We start from the raw sequence: 27,744 nt of genomic DNA on the forward strand, positions 1-27,744 counted from the left end.
TTTTCTCAGAGTCTTCAAAAGCAGTATCTTTCTGTAAGTATCTTGTGACTTAAGGAGTAGCTCTGGACCAGCTATAGAAATTATATGAGTCCCATGATTCGCAAGGAGGTCATGTGTGCTCTAAAGTCTCCTCAACAGTAGAATCTGAGCTTTTTGTTTTAAGCTGTATTCTGTAATGTAGATTACATTACAGTGTTAGTTGTGTTACATCCTTCTGAATGTAACTGTTCTTCCAATAAACATGTTTTTAATGCATGTTAGTGTACAGTATTTTACATTTGAGAATAAGGTGAAGTTATGTATGTACAGATAAGCAGGAAATAATGGCATAAATTTAAAATTCCATTTATAATTTTTCTGAATATGTATGGTGCTCTTTTCCTTGTGCATGAAAATCTGATGTGATAAGAGTACATCTTCCAGATATAAAAAGCATTATAAATAAAGAATTTATGTTTTTAATTTCTAGAAATGCCCAATGTTAGGAGTACTAATTTTGAATGTAACTGTTGAGAAAAATGATGTATACAGTCTGTCTCATTTCTCTGTATGCTCTGCAGAGTTCAAAAATCTTATCTGTAGAAGGTGTACTTGATTATTGGAAAAAATAGAAACGTAGCAGTCTGTTGCTATTTCAGTTGTTAGACCAAGGGTTTCCAAATGGTCATATTTGAATGCTGTTACATATGGCATGTGTAATATGGCATATTGCATATAGCCAAGCACCATCTCTGACATCAAAGCTGGAGAGGTAGGTGACTGTGGCAGTTAGGTTTGAGAACCCTGAAATACAGTTTAGTAAGTAGCATTTTTGGGGGTAAATCATTCAAATCTTGCTCATTTCCATAATGAGAAATACCTTTCTCTTCACTGACAATATTCTCTGTCACTGACAATCATTGTTTTTCAGATTTTGACTAAGAGATATCAATATGACACTAGATTGAATTACTTTTTGAAGTTTCTTCTGTAGTCTCTGAGTGACTTAACTTGTGTATCTATGCTTTTTTTTCAAGTGAAAGCAGTCCTTAAAAAAAGAGAGTATGGACCAAAATACACACAGAATAACTTCATCACTGGAGTCAGAGCAATAAATGAGTTTTGTCTTAAATCCAGGTATGATGGGTTTGAGTTGAGATTTAAATTCTGAATATTTGCTCATATATGCATGAGAAGGAGTTGTGATTGTAGAGTGATTTTGCACAAAAACTTTTACTAAATGCTTTTGCAGTGTACATAATTGTAAGGGGCTGAAGTTAGTTCTTGCTTAGTTTTGCAGTGGACAAGGAGCGTGCACTAAATTTTCATGTTTCAGTACTTGCTTCTTAAAGTGGTTTATTTATACTTATGAGACTATAAATCTAGTTGGGGGAAGACACTTCTGTTCCTCCTGCTTTTGCATAATGGTGTAGGTGCCCTAATGTGTAGCTCAGCACAGGAAACTTTATCTGTTTCCCAAGCAACTTTGTTATCTTCAGCCTTTTGCAGCTTGTGCTGGGAGTGTAAATTTTGTGATTAAATTTTTTAAATTTTCTTGTCACATGCTGTCTGATTTCCATTTAGGGAGGCTAATTCATAAAGCCACTTGTTTAGCATATGTGCACATTATCAGTTACATACAGATCATTCATTGGATGTTTTATTATTTAGTATTTTAATACTTTGTCTTCTGTGAGTAGCATTTCATAGTATGAGGACGTGATTTAGACATTTGGATGTGAAAAACAGTAGTTTTCAATAGCCTGCTAGAGATCGCTTACTTCTTGTTTGTCTGTTCTGTTTGAAGTAGACAACTTCATGTTTTTTGTACAACAAATTAGTTATATCAAAACTGTGGATCATCACCCAGACATAAAAGTCAAAGTATAACAATATGATCCTTTTCTTACACTAAACACTTTGTTCACTTTCCTTAGTGATTTAGACCAGCTGAGAAAAATTAAGCGCCGAAGTCCCCATGATGACACTGAGACTTTCACGGTGTACCTGAGATCGGATGTAGAGGCAAAGTAAGAACATTCAAGAGGGCTGATATGAGAGAACAGTTTTAAAAGTCAGGTTTGCATTGTAAAAGGGCAATAATGTTTTCCATTTTCTATCCAAACATGTTTTATATCTTGATTATTATAATTAGATGGTGTTTATAAAATGGGAGCATATGGTTTTGTGCTTGAAAAAAAAGTTGCATGAATAGAAACATTGTTAATTTACTTTTACTTCATGCAGGTCTCTTGAAGTTTGGGGTAGTCCAGAGGCTCTTGCCAGAGAAAAAAAGCGACGTAAAGAGGCAGAGATCAAGTACAGAGAAAGTGAGTACAGTTTTCAAATACCTTGAAATGCAGCAAGAAAGTATGATTGTTAGAAATCCACAAGATAGTGATCCTTTATTGAAAACATGTAAAATTGGAACTAGCAATTGCTGACGAGGTTTCTTGCCATAATCTTAGAGTAAAATGTTACTATCAATGCAGATACAGTCTGTTACTATCTTCAGTTCATCATCTTTGTGATACAGCAAGAACATACATTCAATGGAGGTCCATAGTAATACTGTTTTGGGGACGGCTTTCAGTTTTAAATGATAACATTTACATTTTCAGTGCTTTTCCATATTTTCTAATTGAGAATTTTGAAAAGAGTTAGAACTGATCCAAATCTTCATACCATGCTGCTACTCATTATTTTTTTTTCCTTCCTCTGAAAAGAATTCAGCTTGCCTTTGTGTTTCAGAAGGGGAGAAGTGTACCCCCTATTTTTTTTTTATTTTTTTATTTTTTTGTGTAATATTTTTGTTATCATTGCTGGCATTATCAATAACATATATTGCCAAATCAGTAGTTTGTAAAGTATTTGGATCTGTCTAGTCACTTAAAATCACACAGGAGGCAATGCTGCTGCAAGGTATTTAGTCCAGTTGTGCACTTAAAATGAGTGGTCACTTTTTTTTTTGAAACAGTTGTACCACTAGAACACCCTTCTGTCAAAAAAGGCTAGAATTGCAGATGCCTGTTGAGGTATCTGTAAGTGTACTAAAAGTGCAGTCAGGAGTCTCAAAATTTTCATTGATCTGAAGAATAATTTTTGCATAAAAATAAAATTTTAATTTTTACTGCCTGAATTTGCAGAAGTGTATTTTGAGTTTTTCCCTCCGTGCATTATCATTTGTTGGTAGAAATGGTAACAATGTATAGGATCATAACGGAGTGTATTTGGCATTTTGCATGAGTGTATAGCAACGTGTTTCTGATTAACATCAAGAGAGGAATTTTTTCACAGATAGATCATGTAGCTCTTTTTAGAAGTTGACTGCTGCATAAAAAAAGTAGATTTCAATTCCTGAAACTACTGGTTACTAGTACATATTCATGATGTGAATTTTGTACTGCAGATCTGTTTAGAAATCAAAGGCTGTTGTGGGAATACAAGGAGTTCTTTGGAAATACTAAGGTAGGGACATTTTCAAGTGTTTGGCTAGAAAAGTGTCATGAAATGTGTTATAATACCTTTTGAAGGAAAATTTGTGTAACTGAATATTGCTGGAAGACTTTTTTGCACTGTAATATACCAGATCTATATCTGATTGTTGTGCAGTAGTAAATGTTATGATGACAGCTTAAATGGGTTCCTACTGTGACAGTGTAATCCATCAGTAAGAGGGCTTTTTTTCAGTTGCCTTATCAAAATTGCAGCTGTACTCATGATTTCAAGTATAGCCTATTACTATATGTAGTGAATATATTGTTAATTAAAAACTAAATAAGTTTAAGAAAAATGACCCCAGAAGATTAATGCTTTTGTCTATGCACTGCTGGCCCTTCCTCTTTGTTTAAGCAGACACACACCCTAGATCCAGGTGCTTGGGTGTACAGAATGATTCCTTAGCAGGCTCTGGGCTTTATGGCTGCAGTGGCCTCTGCTGGAGACCTCACTGGATGTTTATCATTTTAATAGCCAACCATTTGTAGAAATACATAAGACTCACCTGCAATTTGGCTGAACATTCAGTAGTAAATTAGTTGCCTTCAAGAACTTTTGCAATACAAGGCAGTGCAAAGTTTTTTTATTTAATAATTTGTATGGTAGGTGTCTCATTAGATCAAGATTTAGTTATTAAATAATCTGTTATTTCTTTATGTAGCCACGCTCCAGTACAGCAGCTATGTTTTTCAAGGGACCAGGGAAGGTGGTAATGGTAGCTATATGCATGTAAGTAAAAAAAAAATAAAAGAAAAAAAATTTGTTTATGCAAGTAAAAAGCAATTTATTTATATTATCCTGGAAATAGGAACAGTGTGTGCATTTAAGATAAAGATACCTGTATCTGTAACTAAAGTTAATAGATTTATCTGTTTATTGTTGATAGGAGAGAGTTTATGTGAATAGATTGATCAATACATAGAGGTCAAGTATTGAATATATCTCTGAAGAGAGAAGAGCATTTTTGGAGTTGATCAGATTATACAGTTTCTTAAAGTAAAAACTAAAATTTTGAAGGACCTGAAGAAGGAGGTATTTAAAGTTGTCCTTTTTTCTTGCTCCTTCTTGAGAGTATGCTTTTCATACATTTTAAAGTATCTTCCATATAAACAACAGAAAAGGATTCACTTTTCTCTTTATACTGTTATTTATTTTCTAATTGAAAAGGGGATGTTTCTAGAGTTTTTTACCTTTTGCATATTTTACAAGTTTGAATGAAACAATGGTCCTGATGTAAAGCAAATGATCACAGAGACTCTCTGGCATGAAATAGGAGGAAGTGTGTTAAGTTTCTCTCAGGAAATTACTTGCTATGAAACCTTGCAGTTTTTAAATACATCTTGTTTTATTAAAGCTATTTATTTTTTTAAGACACTATTGATATAACTGAAATAGTTATAATAATAATAGAAATAATAGAAAGAAATAGAAATAATAGAAAGGGGAAAATACTTTTTTTGGCCCAGGAAACAAAACATTTGGAGCAGGAAGTAACTCTTTGAGCTTCTGCAAAACTGTATTCTTTTATTTGGGGAAGACAAATACAAAGCTCATTTGACTGAAAACCTCCCTCTTTACTGAATATTCTGCTAACTTCAGAGTCTTCTAAGTTTAAAATTCAAGAATTTTTATCATGGATGTTTCTAATGGAAAAAAAAGACTGGGGGTGTTGTGGTCATTTCTACCTCCTTCTGCTTCTTACACTCCTGCAGAGAGAGTAAGAGAGTAGACCTTTCCTCTGCTTTGTAGATAGAGCATTGCTGTAAACATTGCATTATTTTCATAAATACCTTTTGATTATTGGGTGTTTTTTATACATGAATGCTTGCCAGGAGAAGTTTATAGGGACAGTTATGGTGCTCAGTCATCTTTTTGTGGAGCTGTTTAAGAAATTCAAGCTACTCTTGGAACTCAAATATCTGATGACTTTTTAGAGATTTAAGTCAAGGCCACCATCAGTGCTCCTTTGCTTATGGTCTTTTTAATGGCTTTTGGCTTTGTGTCCAGGAGGATCAATCTGTCTTAACTTTTCCAGTTAGAATTATTTGGTAGACTTTTAACAAACTTCAGACTTCCTCTGTGAGGATGAAACGTGATTCAGTCAAAAGCAGAGTTGTTCTGTGGATCCATGTGTGAGGGTGTAGACCAGCTGCACTGGAACACTCAGTGTTAATAACTTTGTGTTCTGTTAAGATTTCCTACTTTCAGGTCCATGCAGATAGCAATAAGGTAGCTAAATTAGTCAGTTCAGTCCAGTGCAATAGAGGAAATACTTTCTGAAATGGTGGTCACTGATGTAAAATGTAACTTTGTTTCCAACCAAATCAGAGGATTTTAACTGCCTTCTCAGAATCTGTTGGGTTTACTTCCTCTAACTTGAATATAATCTCTTGCACGTGTTAAAATATGCCCCTAGAAGATGTTAATAACTTCTTATAACACTTAATTTATTTAGATACTTAAAAAATTGGCAATAAATTAAACTCATGTTAAAAAAGATAGAGGAGGAGATTATAACTCTCTAGTCTCATTCTCTGTGCAATTTATTTGTAGCAATAAACCTACTGATTTGGATAATGTTTGAAATGAGAACGTAGACTTGGATTTTGTTGTTAATAGTTACCTTTGTGCAACATAAGACAATGTTTACTCCAGTAAACCTGCAGCTGTAAAAATGTCTTCACAATTCACACAGAATTGTGTGTGTCATCTTAATGGAGAAGTTCTATAGATAATTTTTACAGTGCAATGTAGTGACAGCCTTGTCTTCCTGTTGTCTCACATAACTATCCTGCTGAGGATGGCTCAGACTGAGTTTGAAGTAAGGAACCTTGCTTATAGTATTGGGTGAGGATGTGTAGAATTGAAAAAGTAGAAAAGGAAGTTAACACTTGTATTCTGCCTCTGGTAGAAAATTAATGTTTCTGAGTAGTGAGTGTGATGGTAGTTTTCAGGAGGTGTAACTTATTTGGGAGTGCTTAGAAGTTAATGATTTCTGAAAAAATAAATTCTGTATCTTTATCACGTTTAGCTGAAAGGACTTCTTTCACAGTAACTGTGCAGAAAATCTCTATGAATTGTGTGTCTGCACAGCTCTCTAATTATTAAACTGATATTTGAGTTTACTCCTTTGTGGCAGATAGCACATGATTGTACAGCACTTCTGGTTTTTCTGGGAATATTAAATGTCAAATATTCTGTTATTTCTGCTCTTTGTTTTCAGAAATGGGTTGAATTTTTTCTTTAAGCTGCTTGCCTGGGTTTACACGGGTTCTGCAAGTATGTTTTCAGAAGCCATACATTCTTTAGCAGACACATGTAACCAGGTGAGTATTTTTTTCCATTCTGCTAAAAGTAGTACTTGTAGTAAAACTGGAAATAAAGACAGATACTTACAGTAGTTGTAGAGCACTTAAAAAAAATAATAGGATACTTCTTAATTTGTATTTATGTAAAAATGAGAAGTCAGAATGTAGATACTGAAGTTTTTTGGAAATAAATTGAAAGAGGGGAGTTGCAGTGAGAAGTGTACTCAGCTACTTCATGGATCATGAGTGGTACTTGAAACTAAAATTATTTTGGCTAATATTTTGGTTAAATGTTAACTTGAAATGCTTCTCCTGTCAGTTATTCTAATACAATGACAGACTTTGTTACTTACTCATCTCTAGATGAATAAGAATATAGATGAATAGAGAATCTGAGCATCTTTTCTTTTTCTATTCCTAGATTTCAGCCTCTCACAGCACAAGTAGCCATATATGTGGCACGTTTGCTTTGAGAAGTGGACTGGCAGGCTCAGAATTGGACATGTAATATTAATGTGCAGGGATAAAATTAATGTTGTTTTTTCCACTGTTTTCTACAGTGTGCTTGAAGCTTATGTTATGAGACCTTGAATTGATATTGCAAGGCTTCAGGGGGAGAAAAGTCAACCTAAAGAAAGGGTTGAAGGAAAGGCTCCTGCAGCTCAAGCAAGTGGAGCCCTTGTGTAGATTGCAACTCATTAAAATGCAACAGACTTGTGCTCCTCCAAATTTGAGGAGTCTGTGGAGCCTTAGAGCAGACTGAATATCTTGAAAAGTCTATTAATATAGTTTTGAGTTGGATCCAGTATGCTTCGCTGTCCAGAAAGACTGAGTTGACAACTCACATTTTGTTTGATGGTTTCACACAACCTTTCAGCTGTTCCAGATGTAAAGTGATGACAGGGGTGCTTCTAATTCAACTGATACTTCTTAAATTTATGGGGAGCCTTAAAGTGTGAGTTGGCCAAGTGTGTCAATGTATAGGTGAACCAAGTTTGATAGTGGTATTATATACATTGAAGAGCTATTCTGTTTCTTAAATAGCAAAGTTGAATGTTCCACTGAAATGTGGAAGGTTTGCTTTGTTTTTTCAAATAATTGTGTGTGTGGTTTAGGGAAAAAACACAGGAGAAACCTTGCTGCCTCAAATCAGCATGCTGCTGCTGCTAAGACTAAAGTATCTGCATTTTAATACTGGTTACTGTGTTTCCTTATCAGTACTCTTAAACAAAACATGTGCTTTGCAAAATTCAGGTCTAGATTTGCAATTTACTGCATCAACAACTTAATACATGCCTAATTAAATATATCCCACATAGGCAATTTAGATAGCAAGGGGTTATTTCTTCCTTCAAAATATGCTGAGAAGTTGCAGTGTAAAGTTACTGCTTTAAATGTTGTCATCACCATACTATACCACAGTCTCAGTGTAATTTCTCTTCAAGAGGGAATTATTTAAATAGCTTTGTTCCCTGAGCAACTTCATTCCTTCATGCTGAAGCGCAGCAACACTTGTGATTGCATGTAATGTTCATTTTCAGTTGAGATTCTAAAATTATAATTAACAGTAATTATATATACACACCATATAATTGCATATATATTATCTACATAGGTATAACTAGCAATTTTTTGGGAGTGGTAGATTCAGATGACAAATTTTGAGGATTATATTCCAGCTCTAATAAGATATCTGTAGCAAAGCATATATACAGTTCAACAAATTACATCTGTCTTTACCTTTCAAGTTCAGTTGATACCAAATGTTTCTAATTTTTTTTTTTAACCTCCTGTCTTATATAGGCGTTGCTAGCTTTGGGCATCAGTCAGTCTGCAAGGACACCTGACCCTAGTCATCCGTAAGCTTTTTGAGTAAATAAAGATTTTGGTAACTATATATAGGAGTAAGATCAGTTCTTGTTTGTGCATCACCTTGTTCTTTTTAATTTGCTGTTCTGTATCATTTCTGAAACGTATTGTTTTTGTTTTTACAACAAATAAAATCAGAAAAGGGTTTTCTTTAAAGTTCCAGGAGTTGTAGTTGCAGTGCATATGTTTGGTTTGATGCATATGCTGGGTTTTTTTTTTTTTTTCCGTATACTTTTGCTATAATTTATTTTAACTGATGTTTTTTCTCTAAGCTGTTCTGGGCTCTTCTGCCTCTTCCAACTAATAGATCTACTTTTTAAACACTGTTCATGTGAATTACAGGATTTTTTAAAAATAAAAATTACTATTCTCTTCCTTTTCTCAACAAAGTGCTTTTATGCAAGCTAGTTACTCGTACCATAAGTAATTGCGTTTGACATAAACTGCTCTTTGTTTGTATCTAGTAATAGGGATATTACTTGGTAAGTTCTTACAAGCTCATGAAAGTTATAAGCTCAATATTTTCTGATATTTTCTTGGTGTTCACCTGTTTTACTCCTCTTATGTTTGGACAAGCCATTCATTCTTTAAGCACTAGATCAAAAATACATCTAATTTATGGAATTTGTTATGCTTTTTTTTCATTAACAGCATAATTAAAATTTGAGAAGCTTAAATATGTGGAAAAATTCATCATATCTCATTTCTCCCTCTCATTTCTTTCCTTTCTTCCTCAATATAGACAAAAGAAATGCACTGTTTGTAGATGGAATTAAAACCAAAGAAAAGGAATAAACATAAACTTTAAATATTGCTTTAATTCCTTCATTGCAGTTAGAAACTGCAAGTGTTTATTGTCTGTAGTTAGCTGAACTACTGGGAAATGTATAAATTTTGTTCCCTTTAAATTAGCTTTATGAATTATGTAGACTGGCTGCTCACAGAAGTAGAGTCCTCATTTAGAAGTAGCGTTTCACTAAAATCTAGAAGTGACACAAATGTTGTCTGTTTTGGTTTTTTTTTCAGTCATTGTACAAAAGCTAATACAGCTGTTTAAAAGCAAGTTAGAAAAACATTTATGCTTGATGTCCTTGCATGTAGTAGATACCTTTTTTCAAGTAGTTTTTTTTTTTTCCCCTTGGATTAGATTGGATTTTGCAGCTTTGTCTTAAATAGATGCTATGTCATATAATGATAATTTAAGACATGTCAAAATTAATGACATTCTTTGAGATTTGTTTGTAGAGATGTAGAATTTTGTATTCCTAAAATAATTTTCTTTCTTCTAGGTATGGTTTCACAAATATGCGCTATATTGCCTCCTTGATTAGTGGAGTAGGCATTTTCATGATGGGTGCAGGACTTTCTTGGTATCATGGGATCATAGGTTTACTCCACCCTCATCCTGTAGAGTCTCTTCTCTGGGTAAGCTAATCTCATTTGGTATTGTAGTAACACCAGTAACTTAAGAAAAAATTGTGGCATAATCTGAAATTCACTTCCTGAGTTGGTTTGAATTCCAACACAATTAACTCAAACCATTCTTAATGAAAACATGTTTTAAGAAATAAAAAAATCTTTAAACTACAGTTGATCTTGCAGCAAAATGACCTATTCTCTAAACCCTGCATCTTCCTTTTATATCCCGCCCCCGCCCCCCTCATCCAATAGGTCCTCCTTTCCTGTTTTGGAATATATTGCATGATTCAATTATTATTGGTTTCCTTCTGTTTAGGGACAGTTACACAGCACAGTGGCCAGTGTGGCTGTGGAATGGATGTTTGGATAGCCTGTGTTGAAGAGATCTGTAGAAATATGCATATAACATAATATACTATCCTATCTGATACTTTCTTTTTTTCCATACAGGCATACTGCATTTTAGCAGGTTCATTGGTATCTGAAGGAGGTATGCATTTTAAAGTTTCTACTTAAGTATTTGTAATCTCTTAAGATTAGTGTCATTAATTACAGTAATAATTAATCCTTGTTTACACAGTGAAGTTTTGAGCTCTGTTGCAAATACCTGTAAACAAACAAAAAGAAAAGTGAAAATTTTTCTTTATTATATACGTCTATATAATAAGAAGTTGAAGAACACATAATTTGGAAAGTAGACATGGATTGCCTTTTTGATATCAATGAATATAAAGCTATCAATGAATACAGCTCTTCTGATTTGTATGGGAGACATTCTTGTAGGAAATGACAAACATTCTTTGTAGAAAAGAAAGCAACTATACTTTATTCAAAGTACCAATAATCAGAGCTTTCTTGATGATATGTTCCTATGATATTAAAAGTTCCCTCTTTTCAAAATAGAAACAAGTCTTTTTGCGTCTAGCAATTTTCAGCAACAATTTTGTTGTTTCAGCCACCCTACTTGTTGCTATAAATGAAATTCGGAGGAGTGCTCGAGCCAAGGGTCTTTCATTTTATCAATATGGTATGTATCATTATAGCAGTAAGTAAACACAATCTGTTCACTAGCATTTGCATAATGATAGAAAAGAATTTCTATTTTTCCTTTTCCTCTTGCCTTTATTGATCTGTTTTCTAGTCTACTAACAAATAACATTTTGCAAATTAGGTGAAAACTGTTGATTTAAGAGCTACTTAAATAGGTGGCTAAGTGCATGTATTTTTCAGGATAAATGCCCTTTTAATTTTTCTGACATTTTTGAGAAGCTTCCATAATTGGGCTGGTACTGTGTATGTATAAATGCATTTATGGAAGTGTGAGCATATGCAAAAATTCAGTTTACACCAGTTTATAATTTATGCAATTATACAATTGCATAAATTGTTCTTTTAAATTGCTGTTGTTAGTATAGTTTAAGTACAGAGCATAACGTAGTAAAGCTAAGCTTTCAAACAATGTAACTTTGTTTCTGTTGTGTGTGCAGTTGTGCAGAGTCGTGATCCAAGTACCAATGTGGTGTTACTGGAGGATGCTGCAGCAGTTCTGAGTGTGGCTGTAGCTGCTACCTGTATGGGTCTGACTTCTTTAACAGGTAATATTCTGCACTGAGGCAGGCAGAATGTGGATTTTTTCCCATGCATGATACGAACACAGAGCATTTAGTTTATATTGGTTGACTTAAATATGTCTCTACACTATGTAAGCAGATTTTGGAGCTATTTTGTCATACAAACGAAGTTATTTTTTTACTAAAGGTAAGGTGAATTGTATGCCAAGTGTTTCAAAGTATGTCTTTGTTGCATAGTTAAGTTTTCTACAGAGTGGTGATTACTTTTTCATCCCTTTTTAAGTATTGATTTTTTAAAGAGAATAAATACTGGAATTTTGTTTCTTGTGGCTTCTAATGACTTAATTGCAAGTTTAATTTTTTATATAGAAGAATTTTTTAAAATCTCATTTCTAGTTTCCTTCATCAGCTTAAAAACACAGTACTATTTCTATAGGTCTGAACATAAGTGTTTATAAGTTATTAATAAGTAATGTATTCTAGATATGGTTAATACTTGCAAATTTTTGAGTTACTGATAAAGAACATGATTTTGTGCTGCTGCCTATGTTTCTGTGTATGGAACTTCGTGTATAAATTTATGTTTACTCATACAGAAACACATATGGACAAGAATTTGCTCATTTATTAGTTCTGCAGGAGACAGGAGTGGTCAAGGGACATGAGGGACTTACGGCTTTGCTTTATGATAAATTGTTTTGTTCCAGCGTCATCATGTTCCTTGGTAGGAAAAAATTTCTACTGAATTAAGAAAAAAAAAAGTAAAATAAATGACCATCTAAAAAAAACCAAAAAAAAATAACACCAACCAAAAAAATCTCACTAAAAAGCAAACCCCAGAAAACCCCTCAAAACTATGTACTCTTTTTAGTGGTGAAATTGGGATTCTCTAATATGTTTTAGAAATGCTCTGTGAAACTAATTTGATGTATCTTGTTTAGGAAACCCATATTATGACAGTGTGGGGTCTCTAGGTGTTGGAACTTTGTTAGGAACTGTGTCAGCATTTCTAATCTACACTAACACTGAAGCCCTGCTGGGACGATCCATTGAACCTGAACAACTGCAGCGGCTCACAGAGTTACTGGAAAGCGATCCTGTAGTAAGGTAAGACATCTTTACAGCTCAGTCTCTAATATAATCAACAAAAAGCAAGAAAATAACATTTTATGAGAGAAATCTGGTAAGATTATTTGTAGTGTGGAATCTTCTATATTGGGATTCTAGAATCTTTATTATTGCTAACTTCTTTTTCTGTGCTAAAAGTTTCAGTAAAATAATACTTCTACCTCTCAGGTGTTCAACAGCTGAAATAGCATAGCAGATACATTCTAACAGTCACATTGATTACTGGAATTGACAACGACCTAATGAGAAAGCCATCACAAACTTAAAACTATTTTCAAAATCATGAAATGCAAGCATTTAAATGATACTGTTATGTTGCTTGAATAGTTTATTAGCACTTAAATATTTAAATTCTGATACTGTTAATACTCAGCTTGTGGAATTCTGTAGCAGTTGGCAGGATGTGCTGCAGTAGCATTATGACTCAATGGATTCTTCATGTTACATGCTTATAAAACTAACTCATTGCTAATTTCTCCTTCTTAGCAAGTCTGCAATTTTTAGTATACTTATTTTTGTATTTGTAGTTCTAAAATCTTGCTTAAATGCTTCTCAATGAGCTATTTTAGCTTTACCCTGTTAACCTGGATTTAGAAGCAAACTTCTTTTTGTTTTGTTTTAAATCTTTATTTAGGAATATATTTCTGTGTAAATCAGCTGAAATATTCTAGTGCTTTTTTATTTTTTTTATTTTTATATATTTTTTTTTTTATTTATTTGTAGTAATTTTTGAGCCCATTAGTTAATACCAGAGTACTTGACTGAAACCAAGTGCTGCATCATCGCAGTTCCAAGCAAGAGTTCTGGTCGACTTGCCCTTCATTGCAGAAACTGAACAAGAATCCTATTTGGAGTAGAATTCTGTCAGAATTTTCACATGTCAGTAAAATTTCTCCTAGGCTATGTGCCATTTTTATTGTATTACATTTTGTAGGTGGCTCTAACTTCTCAACATAGCAGGCTTAGTTCATGTTCTTATTGCAGTAGACATTTCTTTTAAAACAAGAAGTACCTTAATTTTAAGAAAAGCATGAATAATAAAAAAAATAAAGACTTCTGAGAGTGCAATTTTTTATTTCTTTGAGGTTAGAAGCTGAAACATGTTTAGGTGCTTATCATACCCTCTGTATGCACTTTGTCTTCAGTTACCTCTTTCTTAGATCCATTATGTTACCAGCTTTGATTTCTCTCAGTACCCAGTTTGTCTTTGACCAAGTTTTTACAACCAGCTTACTATCTCTAGCTTGGTTAATGTACATCTTCCAGCAACACACCTGCTCTTAATCTGAGTTCTCCAGAATGTAAATTTACATTACCCTTGCTTGTTACTAGGTATAATTTGAGGAAAAAGCTGAAACAAATAAACCAAAGACTGAAATAAGGAAAAATTATAGCAGCTGAAATGAGGAAGCCTTTTAACATTAAGAATTTCTTCAAAGGGCTACCTGTATATTTTCATCATAAGCTTTGGACTTCTAGGAGTTGCCAGCGTTTTCTTGAATATTCAAACTCTCACATTTTCTTAAATGGAGACGTGTAGTAATGTGTTGTACTCTTACATATCCTTCTGACACCAAATGTAAAAGAAAAAGCTCCTGATTACTGGCCTGCTTCTTAAACTGTGACTAATACTTTCTTGTTTATTTCAATCTTTCAGGGTTTTCAATTCTCAATGCAATGCTTTTTGCAGCTCCCAGAATATTCCTCCCTTGTTCTTTCAGACATTGTTTGCAATGTTTATTTTTAGATGTGTTTTGCCAAATCAGAAGGTGATATATTAGGGAATCATTTAGTATTCATCAGAAGGTATTTTAGATCCAAATTGACAAGAGGATTCAGGAGCTCTGATATCTACTCCCTCAGCCCCTGTTAGCACCACCACTTAAGTTACTATTCTAGCAGCAGCTTGCCTGAACTTCATGATCCACTGCTAATTATGAAGTATTTGATTATCAGACAATGCTAACTACTGTCCTATTAAAGTAAATCTCTGTGTTATTTTTTTCAAGTAAATCTTGATATTTTAATATTTTTTTATAACAGGATTGTTTGACAAGACCTATATTCCCTAAAATCTTAATGACTGGAATTAGTGTTCTTAATATAGAATTCTTCTCACTACCTTTCTCACTATTTTTCCTTCACTTCTCAGGTGAAGTTGTCCTCACTTAAATGGATGGACTTGTTTACTCTTAAATTTTGGCACAGTGTTGTTAATTTGGTTTATTTTTGGTTGAATTATCATCAGTATTGCAAGATGAGAAATTAATGCACCTTTACAGTTATTCTTAGTTCTTTTACCTCTTGAATATAAGTTATGGAACCTGTTGGATTAGAAGCATTTTTATTCCATTTAAATATCCAATATGCTTCTCTGCTATTAGTAGACAAATGCTTTGTTGTACTAATATTTGTTGCTTTTTTAGATCAAGAAGCCAATTACTGTATGTTTTTCCTATTCTGTTTCATCAGTAACGATTTTCCATTTCTGTCTAGTAGCAGACTTGTTTCCATGTTACTCTTTGGTTTTGATATACTTAAAAATAAGTTGATTTGTATCACACTCAGTGACCTTTTCTTCTTCTTTTCCTTTCAGCTTGTTGGACTTTGTAATTTCTCTTTTAGGCTCATGGCTCTTTATTCCCCTTTATTTTCATTTTTTCCTTAGTAATTTCTAGTTGTAACCGATATTTAACTCATGATCCTGAATAGACTTTCAGAGTTGTTCTCAGCTGGAAAATTATTTGATTTTATTTTTGCTATACAAACATTGAATTCTTAACTCTCTTTGACACCTTTGGTGCATAAATCATTCTTGTGTTCATCTTAACTGAACTGTGGGAGATTAGCCTTTCATAACTGTGAAATAAAATATGCGATGTGGTACAGACTCTGTCCTGATTCTGTTCTTATGGAATTCAATCAGAGATTCCTAGGAGTAAGCTATTCTTAGTGACAGTTTCATCTTTAATTTTACTTCATTTTAACAGCTGTTGTGTAGTTGTGCTTCTGTTGTGCTGGAAAATCTGTCATTCTGATTTAAATGAAAAACAAAAATATTAAAATTAATTGCTCAAAACCAGTAACTTGATGTTCTCTGACAAATTTTTCATTGATTTAAAACTTGCTCTTTTCCCTAGTTAGAATTGATGGTGTCTACTAACCATCCAGAAGCTTCCATAAGCAAGCTTTGTACCTTAACACGTTTATATTTTTGAATGATTAGTGATTTTTCTCCTCCTGACTCACTGTCTTATCTTTCCTGGGCAGATTATATGCACTAAAGTAGACTGTTTTCTTTCACATTTATAGAATATGCATAATTTCACTGAATTTTATCAGTCTACTGCTCAATGAAAATCTCAAATATTACTTGTTCTTGCTTAGTTCTGATAAGCACTTGATATGTCTTCAACATTTTTGAATCACATGGCTCCAAATTCTCTTTATTAACCACATGTTATCTTAAATACCTTCTTTGGGATGAGGTAGTTTGATGCCATCTACTTTACTCCAATTAATACTGTTTTGATTTGATAACTTCCCACAGAATAGTTGTGTGAATTGGAATGGAGCTGGAAAGTCTTTATTGATACGAGTAAGCTGATAGTTCTTTTAATCTGCTTAAATATTTACTAAGATGTATATTTTGGTGTCTCTATATTTAGTTAATGTTCTATTTATTTTTTAATATGCTTCCTCTCCTCCAACCTTAATATTATGAGAAGTAAAAATTTCCTGTGATTGTTCATCTTAAAGTTCCTGTCTCCTGTTCTTTTTTGGCTGTTCATTCTAACAGGCTCCTCCCTACATACATGTCTTTTGCTTTCTTCCTGGACTGCCTGTGAAGTTTATTCTGATTTATCAACATTCAGATGCAAAGAAGCATTTCTAGTTGGGAAGGGTAAATTTGCTTAAGACAAAGGGCATGCTAAATTTGCAGATTCTATGAAATTGCACAATTTACAAAAATAAATGGAGGTATTGCTGAATTGCTGCAATACTGCGTTGCTACATTCTAAATTTTGTGTTAGAATTTACCAAATAGCCAAGAATGCATTTTTCTGTTAATAAAACTTAGTGTTTCAAATCTTTTATACTTGTTTTACTTTGAAAATGCCAGAAGCAAGAATCTAAAAAATGTGAACCTCTTGTGATTAGTGTCCCATGTTTTAAAATCAACTTATCTTTTCTACCGTGATGGAAAAATGTGGAAACTTACTCTGCAGTGGCAATTTTGAATTTTCTTGGCTTTGAAGATAAACTGAGTTTTTGTTTGTATAATTATGAAAAAAAATCAAGTATTTTATTTTGTGTTTATATCACTTTTGAAATTCATCACAGTATATCTTGGTCCTGAGTTTGCTTCTTATACCAGAAAAAATTTAAAGCTTGTTGTTTACTACCTATATTCACATACTAGAATTTGTCCAACAAGAAACAAAACCCTGCTACAGAAACCCAGAATTTTTCAAAGGACCAAAATATAAACATTAGAGCTTTCATTTTCTAGTATTTATTAGGAGCCTTTAAATAAATATACATTTTCAGCATTTACAAACAGGTGTATTTTGATAAGCTATGATTAATAGTGCTGAAGGATCAAAAATTATTTACATATCAAACAAAATATCCATAACTTATGTCAAATGTATTTTTGAAAAATCTCCAGAAGATCATGCCTCTGCCAATGTCAGGAAAGGACACTTCTATAATTGCAACGTGTCCTTTCATTGATTAACAACAGATTATTGTTCCTTTCCTTAGAATTTAGGATACTAGACTGTTAAATAGCGTCATGTATATGCACAAAAACTTCTCAGCAGTGGAAGAAAAGTTGGACTTCAACTTTTAACATAGAATGGGGAAGTTCTCACATTTTTAATTGTGGATTTTTTTTAATAGACTGTTAGTCTAGTTCTAAATCTGTGATGTTTCTAGTTGTCTGTCTTTTATTGCAATGATTTATAGATGTGTTGGTGTTGCAGAGACCTGTGGAATTAATATAACTGGTTAAACATAAATAAATATTTGATGGAAGTGGGTAAATATTTAATGGGTGGGTAAAATGAGGCTATTTTGTCAATGACTGACCTTTTAAAATTGCAGGATCATTTTGCAGTGACAGTATTGTTAACGTGAGATATCAAATAAACTAGTGGTTTGTTCTGTGTTGTTTTACATTTTCTTTAAAAATGTGTGTGTTTCAGAGCAATTCATGATGTTAAAGCCACAGACATGGGAATGAGCAAAGTGAGATTTAAGGCAGAAGTAGACTTTGATGGACGTGTTGTTACTCGGTCTTACCTGGAAAAACAAGACATTGAACAGCTGCTACAAGTATGTGTAAAAAATTGCTTTTGTAACCCCCACTATTTGATACTTTCTAATTTCAAGTACCTCTAAACCCAAGACTTGCAAATGAATGAGATACATTTCGCCTCTTTATTTGAAGGGTTGCAGGGTTACTTTATGTTAGTGTTTTAAATGGACTTAGAGATAACTGTATTGTGTGGTACTGAAAAAGACCTACTTTTGGCCTGAGAAGGAGGAAAGTAGATTTATTTTAAACTCATTATCCTTGAGATTGACTCAGGTGGTCAGAGCCAGGTGCTATTAATGGTAAGGTTGTGGGTTTGCTCCCTGCATGGGCCATTCATATAAGTGATGGAGTCAATAACCCTTGTGTCCCCTCCAACTCAGAATATTCTATGATTCTGTGATTGTTTTCTTAGAAAATACAGATTCTTAAAAAAATGAAATTTGATGTGAACATAACTCTTCCAATACATTATTGAATTACAAGATCTGCAGTTAAACTTGAAGCTTGTCACCTGCAAAAAGGCACCCGTTTTGGCAGAGCGATTTGCCCTGGGTGTTGGTGATGCAGTGTTGGGGTTTACAGTTCCAGCTGTTCAGGCTCAGTGTGAATATGGATTGCTTGTGTCACATGATTTAGCATTTTGATGACATTTAAAAATTAACCATCCTTTAGTGTCAGTCTCTTGATTTCAGTATAGTTCAGAGTAGCTTTTCTTAAACCCTGTTTTCAACACAGAAATTCAGAACTGTTCTCTGCTGTATTCTATATGGCAGAACTGTGAAGTATGAAGAAAATAAAAGGAGAGTTTTAGGTGAGCAAAATGTTTTGACAAGACAGTGTTTTTATTTTCATGGATACCTTGCTTATGTATATTTATGTACAAAATTTCTTTTCTACCCTTTCAAAATGAAATACACATATCTGCATTTTGTCTGTCCATTAAACATGTCATAGAAGTTACGTTTACTTTTAAATTTTACACTGAAATTTTTAAATCATTAAATCAATTTTAAAAACATGTTAATGTCAAAATAAGAATTATGTATGTGTATGTAGAGTGCAATATCTGATCTGTTCATCTACTGGATTTCAATTTAATACATTTTTGAGAGGAAGAGTGCTACCAGCTCTGTACCACTGAGGCGCTGCAAGTTTGCCTGGTTTTATATTGCCAGTTGCTTTGCTGTTGCAGTTTTTAGTACTCTAGTCTTCTTTTAAAGGCTTTGTTAGCTTTTATTCTTTTCTTGCTATTCCCTTTGGCAGTTGTGTACAACCATCACTAGTTCTTCCAGTTCTTGAAGTATTGTTGGGAAAGATCTTCCTGATTGATTCTAGGTTGGCAACTGTTTATTACACAGGTCATTTTGTTTCATGTAGTGAGCTCATGTCAGCTATAAAACCATCATTGAAGGATGGCTCCTTGCAGTAGGCTTCAGGCATCCGAAGTCAAAAGCAGTGTGCTTGCCTTTTGACCTATACTTTTTCAAATAAGCAGCTCATTCAACTAGCACTGCTGCCAATGTTATTCTTTCTACAGTAGTGAAATATTTGTTGAAATACTGTCATTTAGATTACCTTGTTTTTTTTCTTGTTAGACTTGCTATGATTGTAGTCATGGGTTATTGTGGTTGAGATATATTTTTAAGCTTGCTCAATTACATTATTCCTCTTCAGTTTTAGAGTAGTGAGAAGGCAAAAGAAGTTGCTGTCATGTACTCATATGTACAATAAGAATTAGCTGCTTCATAGTTTGTGTCTGTTTGAAATAACCTATTTGTCCTAAACATGCTGCAGCTGAGATAAACTACAGGACAAATGGCTTCCAGGCAGCTTGATGTGAGACCTCTAAGGAAAGCTCATGGCTTTAAACTGAACGGTGATGGACATAAAGTAGATATAAGAAAAAAATTCTTTACTGTGGTGGCCAGGTTGGATGGGGCCCTGAGTAACTGGTGTGGCAGAGAGTGTCCCTGCCTATGGCAGTGGGGGAACAACTGCATGATCTTAAAAGCCCTTTCTGACTCATAATATTGTAGGATTCTATGGCAATACTGTATTACGTGCTTTGCTGCTGCTTATGTCTGTGTTTTTTTGGAGGATGGAGTTTAACATCCTGTCTTCCTTAATCTCATTCCTTCAGTTTCATATGCTGTTGGTCTCTTAGTCTGAGTTCTGTCAACCGTCTTCAAGTTTCTGATATTATGGAGGAGTCATATTTACAGCAACATTTGTTGTAATCCTTGTGGACTTTCAGATGAGTTGGTTATATGATGCCCAGGCAGTGTAATGAAACAGCAAGAATGCAGAAAATGGAGAAAAAATACATGGGGATACTCTGCTCTACCTTGTTGTGAGGAATACCTCAGAAACTTCTAGAAAATGAATGAAATTATCTACATATTTAGAAAGTTAAGGAGGAAATAAATTAAAGATAGAAGAAGGTTTTGTGTCAAATGCAGGTGATAATGACAGAGCCAGCTGTTTTTATCAAATAGATGCTACTCTTCTGTGTCTTTGAGACACAAGAACAGATGATGTTTTGAGAGTAAATGGCAAAAGCTGAAGTGTTTTGTTTAGGTTTTTTTTCCTCCCTCTTGAAATATGTCAAGACCCTCTGGAGTGTTATTCCTTTATTTTCTTTTCCTCATCTCAATCTCTTAAATTTAATTTCTTCCTAGGAAATTCAGCAAGTGAAAACCCTTGAAGAATTAGAAGCCTTTATGCTTAAGCATGGTGAGAATATCGTTGACACACTGGGTGCTGAAGTAGACAGACTTGAGAAGGACCTGAAGGTAAATTTAACTGCTTATTAGTGAGTGCTTATTCTGTGATATATTTTAAACAATACTGCTGCATCTAATTTCTGGGATTTTATTTGTAAATATGAGAGAGGGAAAGAAGCTGATATTACAAATGCAGTTTTTCTTGCTATAGTATTATCTACGTTCTGACCACCAGCAAATTCTTACTTTACTACTGATCTATTTGTTACATTTTTTGTTCCATTTTATACCAACATAGAAGAAATTTTCATTCAGTAGACCTGAATATGTATTTTTTAGATATGTATTCTCAGAATGTCAGACTATTTGTAGGCTGTTGAATTCTGTTTTGGCTGCAAAAAAACCAAAAAAACTGTTTGGCTGCAGAATTCTGTTTGGGTTTTTTTTGTGTTTTTGTTTTTTTGTTGTTTTGTTTTTGTTTTTTTATTTTAACTGGTTCTTAGAATTTTATCAAATATATCTGGGTGATGGGACTGCTACTCAAAATCTTCACTCTTGTTGAAGCCATACAGTGTTTTACTTTGTAAAAGCCTCTCAGCTGTCTTATTTTTTTTTTTTTTTCATTCTGCAATTTGAATATCTTCTAGCTGATGCAAGAAAGGGTTGTTCCTATATTTAATTTTGTAAATATATGGGGCCTGTCAGTCTTACCTTCCTGGTGTGAATTCAGAACTCCAAGTATACTAATCTCCAGATAAAAGCAGACCTGCCCTGACTGTCTCTTCTAGCCATGAGACACTGCTCAAGAGCATGTCTGTCCTTCTTGTTATATTTCATAAGTATTCTAGTTTAAGTTTCTATCCCTAGGGTTATCCTGTTCAAGAATCAAACTATTATTTTTGATTTTAATTGCACCGTCTGAATCAGTTCTTCATGTGTGGTTTTTGAGGAGCAGGATCATGCCTAAATTTTTTATAAACATGGATACTGCTTTTTGGTATAGGTATATATATATAAGGATTGTGTTGGTATTGAATATGCTTTACTAAATATACTAGTCAGGTTCACTTGCTGGATGTCTTTGAAGTCATGACTTTCTCATGGATTATACAATTCATGTAATGGTGATAACATATTTCTATAATATCAGAAAATGCATATTTCTTAATAGAAACAGTGTTCTGAATCTTTATAAATAGCTTCAGTGGCATAGAACAAATTATTTCAGCAATCTTGCCTGTTATTAAGGAAAGTATCTGTTAAAACTTTACGAAAGTGAGATATGTATATATACCTGTATCTCAAGAGTTTTATATAAAACTCTACTGACTTGTTAAAATTGAGAGCTCCTCCATACTTTATAAAGCATAAGAACTAATTTATCCATGATGCTCAAAAATATTTTTCAAATAAAAAGATGACTTAGCCTTCTAAAAATGCCTTATAATATGGGCAATGTTTATTGAAACTCTTCCTCATTTTAAAATAGTCCCTATGTTACCCAGAAAGGGGATTTGTTATCCAGTTGACAACATCATACCAGAAACACATTACTTGTAACCATGTGCAAAAAGTACTTGAATATTTTCAATACATTGTTTTTAAATTTTATTTCAGCAACGAAATCCTGATGTTCGTCATGTGGATTTGGAGATACTGTAGACTTGAACAGGAGAAATCTTCAGGTTGCTGCCCTCACGGAAAGAAGTCACATAAAGGGCTGAAAAGCTTCTGAGATTGCAGTGACCTCAGCACCATACCTTGCTTCCTTTGCTGTAGGCGTCCTGGACTGTTAGCACTGCTTCTGTTTCTGGAAGAGCGCTAGACTTGCAGACAAAAATTTCCATGGCAAAATCAGTTTCAAAAAGCTACTTGAGTTAAATTCCACAGGAGAGTCTGTCCAACTATATTTACTGTGATTCAGAACTTTAAACTTGAGGTTTAATTAGGCAAATACAGCTGCCTGAAACTATACAACACACATAGTTTTTCCATTTGTGTCCCTTTGCCGTCTGTTTGCACTTCTTTAGTTTCTTTCAAGATATCACTAAAGGTTCTTGGGAGATATTAAGATTAGATAGGAAGAGTTTGTTCCAGTGGAACCTGCCAATCTTAAATTTTAATATTTCAGCTGTGTGATTGTTTCACAGTTTTTCTTTTCTATGAGATAAATTGTTTCAAATGGGCACTGGCCTTATCTCAAGTACCATGACATGGAAACCTGCTTTTTGCCACCATTATGATTTCAACTGCACTTCAGGAAAACAAGGCTTTTCACCATAGAGGAGCCAGCTGTGTGGGTTTAGCCAGAGTACATTAACTTACTGTGAAAAATTTCTGCATACAAATTTCGGTGCACTTCCTCTCTTTAAATTTTGTTTGTTTTTTTTCCCTACTTTGACACTTGTTTTCTTATTTGTAAGTATCTTCAGATGTAATATGGGAGATATTTATGGTAGTGCTTATTAAAAGTTACCTGGCATTTTTGGCTTTTTATATTTTAATAGACTCTATTGCCAGATATGGTCTTTGCTGGAAGATGTGAGAGATGTAGCTGGAATATATAATAGTAAAAAATGATCTATTTATGATTAAACTAATGAATACATTGCATTTTTAATTTATTTGCCTTTAGATATTACCTGAATTCAAAACCACTTACTCTGAATTTTTTGATAACTTGACCTTGCTTGTTTGGGGAAGTAGAGTAATTCTATCCGGTGGTTCTCAACAATCCAGAGATAAGTGATTAGTTTATAACTTTGAAATGTGAAATTCTAGAACTGTGTTCAATTGTCTCAAGGCTTTCTGCAGTAGGTACTCAAGTTGTACCAGATTCTGTAAGACCCAGCCTTTATTATTAATAAGGCCATGAGTACTGAACATGCAAGTGGAAATATAAGTGAAATAACCATATTTAAATAGCACTGAGGAAAATTCTTTATGCACTTTAATGTAAAATAAGATTTGCTTGTGGGTGACAGGTGGTAATAAGCCATTCTAGTAACTCAGTTGCTGATTAATGGCTGAATTGCTGCAAGAGGAAATGTTGATGTGAAACATAAGTCTTCAAAAATCAATGTAAGATTATATTATAAGCATTGCAGCAAATAATTGTGGAGACCAATATGCCCAGATTTGACTAAAAGTATTTTAGAATATTTTTTTTTTCATACTAGCTGTCACCAGTGAACAATGAGAATTTAAAATAACATGCCTTTTTGACAACTGCAAAGCACTTTGCATGCTGGTCATTTTAAGCAGAAAAACATTCCAAAGTTAAGTTACAGATGGGGCTTCACATACAGTAATTGTGGGTGAAAGGATCTCCTCGGTACCCTTTTCCATAATGTCTGTTCATTGGTGGCTTCTTTATAGCATATTACCTTATTATGGCTAATTCAAAGGAAGGCTTACTTTATTTAGTTTTCTCCTATTGTAAAACTAGTTAGTATATTTAAGCCTGATGATTTAAAATGCAGTTTAAAGGTAATTTGGAAGTCTTCCATATCAAATAAATAAGGCATATTTTAGCACATTATAAATAATTTACCTTTCTCCTCGCCCTTCTATGTAAAATTCATCTCATCTCAGTATGCACTCTCCTGGTATTAGTCTTATTCATGAAGAGCACTGGAATCTGGTAACGCATAACATGTTTCTTCTCCCTAGAATATTTATATGGATTTTGAATTTGTATAAACACATTAATAAACCAGTTATTTCAGAAATCAAAAACCTGAAGGGAAGTAAAACTGGGAAAATGTTCTTCCTGCAGAGGTTAGTGAAGACAGCCAATGTTATCCAAGTGTTTTGCATGCTGGAGTTACTGATGAATGAATAGTGTCAGTGTGCACTTTGCAGGGAAGAACTTTCCCTGCAAGGTTAGTAAACGTTATCTCAATAGCAAAGTGTTCCTGTATCATTTTCAAAAGGTATGAGCTTATATTCTTACAGGACATCTGCTCCAAAAGCCTATAGAGTGTTTTTTTATTAATTGGAGATGTAATTAATCTGAATTCTGATCTTAGTTTCCTTGAGTCAGAAAAATACTCACCTGTACCTTTTGTTTATATTCCAAGATAGAATTGAATTCCTTGTCTCCCAGTTACTTTACTGATTATAGCATCACAATATGTTAAATTCAAGATGCCAGGACTTGAATGTTTTGGGTACATTACTGTTGACCAGTCTGAGGACACAGTTGCTTTTTTTAGTGACCTGGATGGTGATGTACTACAAAAAGGCAGGCAGTCTGGTTTTGGCAGTACCTTGTAAGTTTACATGTCATGCAGTTGGATGGAAGAACTGATTCGTTGAGCCTGCCAGGTTGGAAAGGCATAGTAATTCCAAGCTGTTACATTTTAATTTATGTTATAATTTGCAAATTGTTTTTAACAGATGTGACATTTTTACTGCTTTTTTTCTTTAACTGTCTTTATAGTCAAAACCTTGAGGTAATGTGGGTCCACTACTTAGTTTACTTTTCTTTTAATGTTTTTGGGGAAAATGATTAGCTAATACATTTGTATTTACATGATAGAGTCCTCAGATTGAAGAAATGTACATGTGTGGAGGAGTGAATTTTTCTTTATCACAAATGCAATTACAAAATTATTTTTTTTACTGATTTTAAGGAAAAGAAGTGAGGATTTACCTAACAATAAAGTTATATTCTAGGATTTTTTCAATTAAGGTGTGGTGTTTTAAAATAATTTATTCCTGTACACTGGCCTTGCAGGTTCTATTTTTTTCAAATTGTGTTCAAAGTATGGCTGCCCTCTCTGCTTTGTGGAAGACTTCTTACAGTGCTGTGCAGTGACTCACAATTCTGTAAAACTTGCAATGGTCAAAAAACTTGTCTTAGTGTTCCAATATGCTGAATGATCTTAATGTATTTTAAGTCCGAGTTGGCTGGATACTAATAATGTTTTTCTGTAAAGTATCTTTTTCTGTAAAAGATAAAATTTGGAAGTGATTATCTTTCCCCCAACGATGAACTTCAAGTCTAAGTTGTCTTCATTATACACTGGAATTCAGCATTTTATGTGGTGTCCCTTTCTCCCTCCACTTTTCAAGTATTTATTAAGGATACAGTGTTAGTAGTAAATACCCCAGTGGATTACTTTATTGCAGGAACTGTTTGGTGGTTTGTATTCTGGTCCAGAATTAGTGAGGGGAACACATTTCTTAAGGACAAGTTTGCATCCTTTATTCCCTGTGACATATCCTTGAACTGAAGGCTTTTTAGACTCTTATTTTTTCCTTCCTTGAATTCCCACACAGATTTTATTGCTTTTTTTGAAGTGACTCTTAGAGGAAGAAGCCATTATGAACATCTTATATTTTTAAAAGTAGGGCTAAATTCTACTCTTGGTCTGTGAATTTTGTACTGTACTTCTTGTTCATTAATAGTTGAGAATAGTGATTACTGTTCTGAAAGCTACAAACCATGTTAACCAAAACCAAGTTTTCTGGTTCTATAAGGTGCAGCTTTTTCAGCTGTATCTGGAGACTCAGTTTTTGAGAGATTTCTACTGCCCCCTCTTTGGTAAAGGAGAGTACAGGAATGTTTTTAGGTATGTTTTGTCTAAGTTATATATTAATTGCAGTCCTGTGTCCTCTTTATATGTAATAATTTTGGCTGCTTTTTCTTTTCTCTATTACAAAGAAAAAGATATGCATTATAGAATACCTCTAATAGTGATGAGTACATCAAATACAGTCTTCATTCAAAGAGATTTTATGCCATTGTCTATTCAAAGACAATGTGCAATTTTTGAAAATTGTCAATGATGTAATCCTTTTTCTGAGCTTGACTTAGACGTTTTCCTTATAGAGGAAACCAGAGCACCATATATAAGATTTGAAAAAAAAGTGTTTCCTTTTATGGCCGTATGTTCTTGAGGCATTTTGGCATGGTAGAACAATTGATGAATATTGACTTCTGTACAAAACTTGCCCTTGTGCATACCTAAAGGCTTACAAAAGTGAATATAAAATAACAGTGTGCTTTTTTTTCCTTCTAGCTTAAGTATTGTGCTGCTTCTGTTCTTTTTGTTGGCTCTGAATAGAGAGTACCACTGACATCTATCTCTCTTGCAGTTTACCTGCATAATGTAAATGAGAAGTTGAGATGTACCAAAAATATTTTTTTTTAATAGAGGGTTTGTGTAGCTTAAGTAGTTTTTCCTTTCTTGTTAGTGAGACACAAATCATTAAGATCAAAAGTAGGCTATATTACATAAAAAACAGAAATAGGAATCCAGGCTCTAAAGCACAATAGTTCAATTTTTGAAATGTATGTCCTTTGAGGAAAATAAAACGGATGCTCTAGGTTGGATGTATGGTCTATAGAAACTGCAGTCAGTCAGGCTTTGCTGAAGCAAAAGAAATTAAACTAAAGGTATATGATAAGAAGAATACAAGGAAGGAAAAGACCCGAGACATTGAGCACTTGGAAATAGGAAAGGATGAAAATCATCTAGAAAACTTGTCCAGAAATAAGAAATAATGATTGGAGAAGTAAAGAACAGTAAGAAATTATATTTTATTAGAATGCACAAAACTAGGTAGGATCATGTTTTCTTTCTTTTACCAGTATTCTGATAGTTGGGTAATTCTGCCAGCAAAGACTTTTTATTCCTGTACTGAAAATCAGAGCCTCTATCTAACTATGTCCTGATATGGTGTACAGCCTTGCAGGTAGCCTGTTGGTCCACTGAAAAATGCTAAGGGTGATGTTGTAATCTCGTTTTTTTTGGTGAGGTATGTGTTTGGGAAGTGGAGAGTGAGTAATGTTTCTTGTGGAAGCGGGAGCTGGAGTGAATGAAAAAGAAAATTAACTGATTCTTTTAGACAGAAGATGACTGAAGCACCATACTGAATGTGCTGAGGAAAAAGAAGTGCTCTGTTCTAAGGTCTAC

The 27,744-nt window shown here is 33.7% G+C and overlaps 1 protein-coding gene across 2 annotated transcripts in view; it reads left to right on the top strand.

The window, feature by feature from the left end:
• Nucleotides 1-25,818, top strand: part of SLC30A9 (solute carrier family 30 member 9) — a 32,082-nt gene extending 6,264 nt beyond the window's left edge. For both annotated transcript variants that reach the window (XM_014258721.2, XM_088056343.1), the window contains exons 4-18: nucleotides 1,017-1,116; nucleotides 1,917-2,009; nucleotides 2,227-2,309; nucleotides 3,389-3,447; nucleotides 4,139-4,206; nucleotides 6,701-6,803; nucleotides 8,589-8,644; nucleotides 9,944-10,079; nucleotides 10,524-10,563; nucleotides 11,029-11,100; nucleotides 11,561-11,668; nucleotides 12,586-12,751; nucleotides 17,983-18,112; nucleotides 20,774-20,887; nucleotides 22,436-25,818. In XM_014258721.2, coding sequence (XP_014114196.2) covers nucleotides 1,017-1,116; nucleotides 1,917-2,009; nucleotides 2,227-2,309; nucleotides 3,389-3,447; nucleotides 4,139-4,206; nucleotides 6,701-6,803; nucleotides 8,589-8,644; nucleotides 9,944-10,079; nucleotides 10,524-10,563; nucleotides 11,029-11,100; nucleotides 11,561-11,668; nucleotides 12,586-12,751; nucleotides 17,983-18,112; nucleotides 20,774-20,887; nucleotides 22,436-22,480 — 1,373 coding nt within the window. In that variant the 3' untranslated portion in view covers nucleotides 22,481-25,818. The remainder of the gene's footprint in view (nucleotides 1-1,016; nucleotides 1,117-1,916; nucleotides 2,010-2,226; nucleotides 2,310-3,388; nucleotides 3,448-4,138; nucleotides 4,207-6,700; nucleotides 6,804-8,588; nucleotides 8,645-9,943; nucleotides 10,080-10,523; nucleotides 10,564-11,028; nucleotides 11,101-11,560; nucleotides 11,669-12,585; nucleotides 12,752-17,982; nucleotides 18,113-20,773; nucleotides 20,888-22,435) is intronic.
• The last annotated feature ends 1,926 nt before the right edge of the window (nucleotides 25,819-27,744 follow it).

The sequence above is a fragment of the Pseudopodoces humilis genome, chromosome 6 (assembly GCF_049639895.1).
Source record: "Pseudopodoces humilis isolate 2021_Gansu_Grassland_sample_001 chromosome 6, ASM4963989v1, whole genome shotgun sequence".
Lineage (NCBI taxonomy): Eukaryota > Metazoa > Chordata > Aves > Passeriformes > Paridae > Pseudopodoces > Pseudopodoces humilis.